Source organism: Tribolium madens, unplaced genomic scaffold (genome assembly GCF_015345945.1).
Source record: "Tribolium madens isolate multiple individuals breed KSU strain unplaced genomic scaffold, Tmad_KSU_1.1 Scaffold_3;HRSCAF=73;Tcas5.2_LG2, whole genome shotgun sequence".
Taxonomy (NCBI): domain Eukaryota; kingdom Metazoa; phylum Arthropoda; class Insecta; order Coleoptera; family Tenebrionidae; genus Tribolium; species Tribolium madens.
The window spans coordinates 8577722-8588157 of NW_025401006.1; the positions used below are offsets into that span (position 1 = coordinate 8577722).

General features: G+C 28.2%; 1 protein-coding gene and 1 long non-coding RNA gene across 2 annotated transcripts in view; both read left to right on the forward strand.

Annotated features, from left to right (window-relative positions):
- The first annotated feature begins 1222 nt into the window (after window positions 1-1222).
- LOC123007262 overlaps window positions 1223-10436 on the forward strand; it is a 53870-nt gene continuing 44656 nt past the window's right edge. Inside the window, exon 1 of the long non-coding RNA XR_006412859.1 lies at window positions 1223-1611. This is a non-coding gene — a long non-coding RNA (uncharacterized LOC123007262). The remainder of the gene's footprint in view (window positions 1612-10436) is intronic.
- LOC123007259 (odorant receptor 4-like) lies at window positions 7811-9251 on the forward strand. The gene is made up of 5 exons (XM_044402448.1): window positions 7811-8544; window positions 8597-8696; window positions 8753-8857; window positions 8904-9059; window positions 9189-9251. The coding sequence occupies exons 1-5, from the start codon at window positions 7811-7813 to the stop codon at window positions 9249-9251; spliced, it is 1158 nt and encodes a 385-aa protein (XP_044258383.1).

The window sequence follows — 10436 nt, forward strand, 5'->3', positions numbered from 1 at the left end:
AGACTTAATAATTGATTTTTAATTTGATTTTAGTTAATACGTTTTAGTAATCGAACAGCGAAATTATTAATAACAAAAATATTAGATTCAAAATAAAAATAAATAAAACAAAAATTAAATCAAACAATAAAATACGCAAAATATATTTATTCAAATATACAGTGTCTCACGTAAGACTTTTGGGTCTAATTTCTCTGTTACGTCTTTATTTAAATTTTGACCTAATTTTTGAATTTTTTTGATCAAAGTACAACCTTAAAAACCCGATGCTAATAGTGGTACTTTCGAGCATCTCTTGTTGTTAATCTAATAAATGCAGTTCCTAAATTACGTTTTAACTTTTAACACAATTTTATTCTTTTTTTCTTAAAAGCATAACTTTTTTCAAAGACAGATTTTTGCTTATAGCATTTTTTGTTGGCGATTAACAATTTGATATAAATTTTAAGTAATTTAGCACTTATAAAAAGCATGTTTCATAAATTTTAAAGGCTAGAGTTGTTAATTTGTACCTACTAATTATTCTACATACTAAATTTCGTTAGAATCCGGAGATATTAGATCCAAAAGTTTTAAGTGGAATCCTCTGTATAATACATAAGTCATTATTAATCGTTTTCTAGTTTATTACACTATTTAATTCTATAGTTTATAGTTACCAGTTGTTTTTTTATTTTATAAATTAAAAAAAAAATTAGTTTTACTTTTGTTTTAATACCGTCAAAACATGTCTTAAACTATGTATTGTGTAAACAAAAGATAATTTAAGATCTGTGTATTTACTTCTTATTAGCCAACTGTTGTCATGTAATAATTATTTATAAGAATGTTTTAAGAAAGATTAAATTTTGCAAAAAACAATATATTTGAACTTATCATTAGGTAGTATTCACAAAAGATATTATTAATATTTATAACAAAATAGCCAAGTTTTTGATGATAAAATTTATCGTAGGTACACTGAAACTGTTTGAGTCAGTTCTGTATTTCGTTATTTTTATTTTTTATTTGACAACAGCCACTTGATTTCCTCTTACGAAAAAGGTGCAAATTTTCAGCAATAGCTCATGAGTGTGACATAATGTTTAAAAATGGAACTGCAATTTGACCTGCAGATAAAAAAATGACAGATATAGAGATGATCTAATTCAATCAATATATCAAACCAATATCTATTGAATGGGAGTGAAGACAGTTACAATTTCGTAGACTCAGTATTCAGTTTCGTGTTAAAACATTGGACGCGGTGTTAATTGTTTCATTATATAACTGTTAAGATCGAGAATTAACCAAACTAAACATCATCATTCTTGTACTCAAATATTATTGACAAGAAAACTTATGAACGAAGGCTCGACAATTGTTTGGATAAACAGCATCCCCGTTTAAAGCTTTTCGCCAAAAAAGTAATCCACAGTTCGCGGAGTTTTGTTACGACAGGAGCTCTCAGTATGTATTACGAGTGTGTTTTAAGAAGTATCTGCAGTGACCGTGGAAATAAAATTATTTGTGTTCGAAATTGCAGTGGCTGTTTTAATCCAGTTTTGGTAATTTGACCAGTGATTGGAATAAGAGGATTATGCTGCTCACATTCTACGTGCAAATTCACAGGTAAGCATTCTAATAATATTATATTTATTACTCAAAGCAAACATCAACTTGAAATGTTTAAAAATAATTCACACAATAATAGATATAACTGTTTATTTACAACATAATTTATATTAATTTTTCGTCAAAAATATTTGTTGTTATTTAATTATGGTGTCATCTGTAATCTTATTTTGCTATTGTCCTTAATTTGATTTGTATCAGCAAGGTTGCGAAGACACCACTCGAATTATCTATCAATAAGTGCTTACCTCATCGAAGTTAAAACAATTGAAAATCGTACGATATTAACTATTCGTTAATGAGATTTTTATTTAATGATACTAAATTGATTGCTAAAATATGTTTATGAAAAATGCACAAATTAGCTTTGTCATTGCAACAAGTTGTTCAGTTTTAATTTATATGCAAAGAAGCCTATACAGGTTATTTCTGAACTCGCGCTCCAGAAAAAAATGACATGGAAGGTAAGATACAAGAAACATGAAAAAATATTAAAAAAATTCTATCTATAATTTTTTTTTTAATTACAAAGGTTTAAATTTTGCACTTTGACCCTGTTTATTTCTGTTAAAAAAAATATTTTCATGTTTTTTTACTGCAGGCTATTAGAAGAGGAAACAAGAAAGCTGTATCCTAAATTGTAATTATGTTTAACGTTATTTGTGACTTTTATTGGCAAAATTTTTGTACTTTTACATAATAATTATAAAAAAAACATATACTAGATCATCAGTAGATAACTTTAAATAGACATAAAAAATATCAAATGCCAAAATTGTTTGATAGATAGAATTTTTGAAACATTTTTCCATATTCTTGGTATCTTATCTTACTTGGAATTTTTCTCTGAGGCGTGAGTTCTGAAACCTACTTTCATTTGATAAAAAGTTATGAGACAAAAATCATTTGGCTCCTTTTTGCGCCAGGAAATTTTTTCATAATTAAAAAAACGCACTTTTTTATAATAGGTGATCAACAAAAGACATAGTAGTAGATAAAATCTACACAGTGTGTTCCTGTTTACAAGAGGAATTTTTTTTATTTTTGATTTTTCGCCAAAACTTCAATAAAAAAAACATTTTTTGAGCAAATCTGTAATTAAAACTTCATTATTCTAACTCAGTAGAAAAAAAAGTTCATTTTTCTCTTAATTTTAGACTTGTACCAAATTTTTCTCTGCTTTTTAACTTCCATCACATTGGCGGTTTAATTTTTTTGACTATGATGTCACTTTGACAAATATGTTTAAGCATGTTAAATGACAAAAATGGTTCTGAAAAACATAATTTTAATAAATGGCAACTCAAAGAAACAGCTTTAAGATAAGAAACAAAGTCATTTTTAAGAAGAACTATCATTATTCAATCATTAATAAATTAATTGTCAAAGTGACATATAGTTACCAAATAAATAAAATCGCCAATGTGATAGGACTTAAAAAGCAGAGAAAAATAACATTTCTTTTCACTGAATCAGAATAATGAAGTTTTAATTACAGATTTGGTCGTTTCAGGAGAAGCAAAAAATGTTTGTTTTTGCAGTTTTGGCGTACAATGAAAGATAAAAAAAAATCCTTTTGTAAACTCAATCCGGGGACATACTGTATATAGGGCAGGTAAAACTATCTTGTTCTTGATTGTTTAAACATTTTTATTACAGTAAAAACAAAATCAAACTAATGTCTGCACTATTCTTGTGATTGAATGAGTGAAATTCTGTTATACCTACGTAGGTACCACAAGAAATAATACCTATACTGAAAATGTTTTTGTTTTTACAACAATAACGTATATTATCATTTGACTATTTATGATGTATTTCTAAACTTCAGACTTTACTAACATTTAAAAATATTTTTTTATTATAAAATAATAATCAGTGTGTACAAAGTCTTGTATGAGCTGTAAGTGTATTTTTTATAATAACATCTATTTTTTAATTATTGTTTATTTTATAATGAAATTTTCATAAATGTTCTAACTAAATTAAAAACTATTTTATAGAAAATTTAATGTATAATTTTGGTGCCATCTAGTAGCCAATAGCAAATCTTTTAAGATTGTACTTAGTTTAAATGTTGATTTCAATAAAACAGAAAAACATTTTTAATACTTATGTAATGCAAATAGGACGATTTACGCACCAATTAAAATAGTGTTTTATGTGGATTTTATGAAATGTAGTTTGTAGGTTTTAAAAGTTTTACACATCGTAGATTTCTAGTGACTGCATCTCCTTATTGATGAGGTGAGAGTCTGCGCTAGATACTCGATGTTTGACTACTGCAAAACAGATGGCGCCGTACTACAAATCATACTAAAATTTAAACACTTGTGCCTCTAGCAGACTTTACAGTTTTTAACGATAACCGGAGTTGAAAATTAAGATAAGATAAAATTTCTATTTAATTAAGAAATTGTTTCAGTGATAAGTTGATAAAACCTCGTGCCATTTAAGTTATTTTTTATGGCCGATGTCATCTTTCTCTTAATAAACAGTCTGTTGCGGCAATATCTAAAGTCTTTATCGTCTTTTTTATTTTTGATTATTTTTGAAAATTCACGGCACGTACACCAAGTTCTGGCCAATTAATAATGGGGTTCATCTATGAAATGAGATCAGGAATTATTATGATGAAGGCATTAATTTAAGCAGAGATTGGCCGTCTTGTACTTAATTAAAATTCTTCGGTATATTCCTTTTCCGGTTATCTCTTAACCGAGCTATTTAATATTTTTCGTTATGTTCAAGACGAGCGGCGGTTTTAAGGAGAACGAGTGCCCTGCAATTACTGCCGCCGTCTTAAACGTCTTCTAACTTATACCCACCCATCTCAGCCTACTTGTCTAATCTGATGAAATTATGCACAGCTTAATGAAATTAATAAGTTTTGTGTATTGCAATCTTTTCAAAACCGCCGCGCCGCCGTACCCTTTGATTTACTCACTTTGTGAAAAAAGATTAGTAAAAATCGAGGCAACTATAAAAATACTTAATAATTCATCTAATCTACTAATCAGATAAATGTAAATAATAAATTTTGCTATAATCTATCTACGTAGCCTAAAAATTAACGTCCTCTAAAAGAGCAAACAAAATACAAGCATGAAGTAAATAAATAATAAAAGATTTCTCTTTCTCTACACTTCTTATTTTTATTTAGGTTCGTACACATATTATTGCAATTTAATATTGTTTACGTCAGTGTTGAGAAATGACTCAGCTTTGATACACTTTATTGGACTGAATATCAAAATCCTTTTATTACACAATCGCTTCCATCGATATATCTTATCAAATATTAATTTTCTAAGAATAAAGCAAATTTACTTTAACTTGAGATTAATAAACTCATCTTTACAAGTATGTTATAGTTTATTTGCTTATTGATATCAAACAATATAGCTTTTTATTGTTCTTAAGTACAAATATCTTGAAATTCCTTAGGTTTTAGACAGGTTGACTTGTATGCATAGCAAGTAGAACACACAAACAAACAATAAACCTTCCATCTTCCAGTTAATTGGAGTCATACTGAACAAAACAAGGTGTTATTAACACTTGCAACTTCATCATCAAGTGGTAAAACACTAAATATCAGAAATAAATTATCTTTATTGTATTATTTATAATAAATATTACCTATAGACAGGTTTATTAATAAACAATTTTTTAATTTGAATAGCAATTTCGTAAAATTTATTGCCAATATTTTATGGATTTTTTATTTTGTTTGTTGTGTTTGTTATACGAGATATAAGATACTAATTAATTTGTTAAATTTATTTTCTCGGTATTATGTTCTTGAGCATTAGTATTTTATGACTCTATTAACATCAATCCAAAGTTTGAACATGTTTTTCTGACGTGGAGTCAGAATTTATACAGATACTTTTACGAAAAAAAAGTGTATATTATTTGATATTTCTGACAAGTTGTAATTAAATTTGAAATTTCTCCTCTCATTAGATACGACATTATATTTCCGTAGGCAATTTCCTAGCCCTTAAGAAAATCTGATAACTTTTATAACGGTCATTTTTCTATGGTTATAAATAATAACCTCATCAACTACGAAAGTTGTTTTGATCATATCATCCGTAAAAATAATTTCGTCTGCAGTTTATGTCTCTTATGCAATATTTGCTCTCAAAACTGCTGTTTCAACTTTGTAAAAAATTTTGGGGTATTCCCAACGACAAACACGCTGAGTCCCGTTGAGCAAACTTCCTGAACGTGAAGAACCGGATATTTCGTGTTTTATTACGTTTTGTGTTCTAAATTTGGTGAGGTTTTTGTACACAAACAAACGATAAAAATTACTGAAATAAATCAAGCGTGAATAGCATCGTTTTTAAAACAGAATAAACGTTTATTTAATAAAAAAAAATATTAAAAGTAATCGCTGGCTCTTCATTACTAAATGCAACAACCTTGACATTAAAAAAATGTCTTAATTGTAGTGGTAGGGTGAATACTTAAAACAAATCAATGCATCTGTTTGATTGGCTGAGAAAACAGCAAATGGATGTTGTCACACACCATGCATAATTAATAAACATACTCGTAATATCATCGAATGTAGGGCAAATGGGTATTTATATTATTATTACTGCAGCTTTTAATATTAGATATCTCCACTGCGTCAATAAAACAGAGATGGTTTTCAACACATTACAAAGTAAAAGTACAGTCGGGTGCAAAATGTTTTGGTTGTCAATGTCAGTTTTTAACAAACTATTATTGTATAATTTGGAATTCGTTAACAGAAAGCCAATCGACGATTAAACGATTTTTAATTTTTTTAGACACAAAATCAATCGAAGTATCAATTGCAAAATTTCTAATATAAAAGAATAATATTTTAGTGACATTGACGACCAAAATAAATATCTTGCACGCGACTGTATTTTTTTTTAATGTATACTATTTTTCCTATTAATGTGGATCAAGTAGGTTGTAGTAGTCTAAATGAATCTTTAATTTAAAGACAGATTCACACGAATCAAACCGATTCAGAACAAATCTAATCATCAATAATAACAAAAATCTTTATGTTTCTTACCCTATGTTAATTACGTTGTTAATTTTAATTATTTTTTGCTACCAGTGGCACACATTTCTTTGAAAAAATTATGTTTAGAGAAGATTGAGTCTAAGATTGTTTGAATTTTTGCATGGTTGCCACCTTAAAATGATGACTACTTTGATCCACATTAATATAAAAACGAGTACATTACCAATTTTCTTATAGTGACCTAAAACTTTCTTCAAAGAATATGAAAATGCACCTTAGAAACAACAATCCTGCAGTAGGTAGATTATTATTCATATACTTATACTGTAAACTATAAAAAAATTTTAAAAATAATTGAAATAGCTTTTTTATGTCCTCTGTTACTTTTTCCGGTAGTTATATTTCATAAACTTCGCTCGAGTTTCCACTTTTTTCAATTAAATTAGTAAACTTTTAAATTTTTGAAGTAAAAAGCTGCACTAGACAAACCCACATTCTAACACAAATATTTGAAACAACTTTTCTTTAATTTCTATTCCGGGTAATCGATTAACAGTAGCATTTTGAGATAAATTTTTCGATACATAATTATTGAGTGAGTGTTAATTTTAACTGGTTCAAAATCTCTCGCCTTAAGATATTGAAACTTCTAATTAGATATATTAATAATTCAGACACCGATGTTTTTATGTAACTCTTATCTCTAAAATTATGCACTTCAGTGGTTTCAAAATAGGTGTTGATAATTATGCATATTACTTAGTGCCTCGATATAATTTATTTTTATTAGAAATAAATGGTTTGTTTGCGGCACGTTGAAACACTGACAGGAAACTTAATTTAAAAAGTGATTGCGAAAGATAATTTAAAAGAAGATCCACACCAGTTCGAAAGTTCCACTCGTTTTATCAAATGAATTATGAAAATTAGGAAAATCTGAACGACGATTTAGCATAAAATTAAATTTTGTCAATACGTATTTACATTCTAAATTACATTAAATAATACATTACTGTGCTCCTACCCCATAATACAAACATTACAAAATTAGATAATTGTTACATCGGTTTGGATTTATAATAACACATCATTAGTCCAACAGATGTATTATTCCCGCACCAGTTTGCCTATTTAAGCAGTGGCCAAGACACATACATCACTTTGTACTAACTAACCAGCATGTCGCAGCTTAATCTCAAAGAAGCTTTCAAGCAAAATATCGTCCTATTAAAAGCCATGGGATTGTGGTTTTTTGAAAACGAAAGTTTTTACAAATTATTCAAGTATTTCGTCCAAGGCTCTTTAGTGTTTGATAGCACTTCTCTGATAATCTATGTTGCTCTCAACATTCGAATTAAAAATGTTACAGACACGATTTACAGCCTACCGGGGTCCCTAGAAGTGGTTTTGCAAGCGATATTATTTAGAAAAAATTTCCATCTTATTAGAAAGAGTTTGCAAAATTTGAAGCAAAAGGAGTTTCAACCTAAGAATGATACTCAAGAGAAAATACTCAAAGATTCTATTGCCTTATCGAGACACGTGTTTTACTCATTTTTTGGACTAGTTATTGTCATGATTGGAATGTGGATGATACTTCCTTTAACAAAACAAGGAAAATACTTACCAACGAAATATTGGATTCCTTTTGATTACCGATTACCAGTTGTGTACGAATTGCTTTATCTTTTCGAATGCAGTTGTATTATCTTTCATGCTTTCTCCAATGTGGCTTTAGACACGTTTTTTTCAATTGCAATGATTCAGATTGGGGCTCAGTGTGATGTGCTTTGTGACACTATCAGAAATATGGATGAACTGACAGAAACTAATCTAGAAGATAATTACGAAAAAAATAATGCAATGAACAAAAAATTAATTGACTGCATCCACCATTATCGACTCATTGAAGAGTAACAAATTATGTCAAAAATCGTGAAAAATAAACACAACTAACTATTACAGATTTGCCAAATCAATTGCCACTTCTTTCAAAGAAATTTTAATGGTGCAGTTTGTGTGCTCTAGTTTAATGTTATGTGTATCAATGTACGAATTATCATTAGTAAGCCGAAACTAATTTGCTTTTTAATTAATTTTAATTTAAAATTATCTCACCAGTCGGAACCGATGAGTGGCCACTTTTTCCAAGTCTTTCTCTTTCAGATCTCAGCTACTAATGAGATTTTTTTGTATTGTTGGTTTGGGAATGAAGTTATCATAAAGGCATAACTACACAATTTTTTTTTAAATACACATTTTGTATTTGTAGAGTGAAAGATTATTTTATGCCGTGTTTGAATCAAAATGGTACGATATGTCTGCTAAACTTAAAAAGAATTTAATGATCTTTGCTTATCAAGTCCAAAAACCTATTTCTCTATTAGTTTGGAATATTTTTCCCGTCGATTTAAAAACATTTGGTGGAGTAAGTTGTTTATGTTTTTGAACACATCGGTAAAGATGTTTATCTTTCTTGTTGAGAACTTGAGATCAACATAAATTAGAAATTTGTAAATAAATGGTAAACAAATATGTGTTAATTTTCCAATTTTAGCTTCTTCAAAAATGTTGGAGTTTCTTCGTGGCAATGAAAAATATTCAGGAAATTCAAGAATAAATAGATTTAAATTATTAAATGAATACCGCAAAAAATACCTAAAGTAATATCCAAAAAAATGCCTTAAATATTATTTTTCATATAAAAGTTTCAGTGTTTTTATAGCTATTATTAAGACAACAAGAGTTTTTAACAACAACGTGTTTCAAAATGACTTTCATCCATCCAGTCGTCTATAGAATTTCTTTACATGTAAATTTGCATTTATTTTTTTTAATTTAATTTAATTTAATTTAAATTAATTTTGTTAATTAATTTTTGCACAGTAAAGAATAAAAAACAATAAGTATAATATAATATAACATAATATTTTGCAACGTAAAAATAATAAATGTCAAGTAAATAAAGTATGCACAGTATTTTAATGTATTTGTACAATAAAAAAATCCAAATTGCACAGTAAAAATAATAACCGTTAAGTAACTTTAATCAGAACTAGTAAAATAACATACAATTTAAGTCTTCAGTCTTGGTTAGATTAGTAGTATTAGATTAGTAGTATGGCCGGCCCCTGGGCAAGAATGTTATTTATTATTGGAACTTATTACTGAATATTTATTAAAATTTATAATTGAAGGGTGGTATATGATGTATTGGCAAAGGCCCCTGCGCAAAAATGATTTTAGCAAGTGCTGGAAACTGTGCGCAAATAGTAATCAGTCTAATTAGCGTACCTACGACAAACTTTGTACTGTTGTGCTCTTGATAGCACGATTTTGTTTTTGAACACTTTGCAACACTCCGGTTTTGCTCGGAAACATTTTGTTTGAAAATTAAATGTGTGAATATTAAATGAATTAGTTTTACTGAACATTCATTCATTGTCATTATTATTTTTACTGAGCATTTATTATTTCTACTGTGCTTTAATTTTTTCTCCTGTGCATTTATTAGTTTACTTTGCACTTATTATTTTTTCTGTGCATTCGTTATTTTTACTAATCAAAAATACTTGACATTTAAATAATACACTGTGCATTAATATTTGCTCCCTTGGTTAATTTAGACGTCGGAGAAGCAGAGATGAACCTGTCACGTGGTCTGCGTCTGCGCACAAGCCCAATTATTGCAAACGCGTTCTACTTCAGTAAATATGGTAATTTTGCTATTACCTGTTTAAATAAATTTATTTCCTGATTTTTGCTTTTTACATTTTTATGTTTCGTCCACTGCTTGTTATAAATA

What these genes read in the sequence shown, in the direction of transcription:
- LOC123007259 (XM_044402448.1), top strand. Translation starts at nt 7,811, where the DNA reads ATGTCGCAGCTTAATCTCAAAGAAGCTTTCAAGCAAAATATCGTCCTA. An exon ending in CAATGTACGAATTATCATTA is followed by an intron (nt 8,697 to 8,752) that starts GTAAGCCGAAAC and finishes TTATCTCACCAG; the next exon opens with TCGGAACCGATGAGTGGCCA. An exon ending in ATTTAAAAACATTTGGTGGA is followed by an intron (nt 9,060 to 9,188) that starts GTAAGTTGTTTA and finishes TTCCAATTTTAG; the next exon opens with CTTCTTCAAAAATGTTGGAG.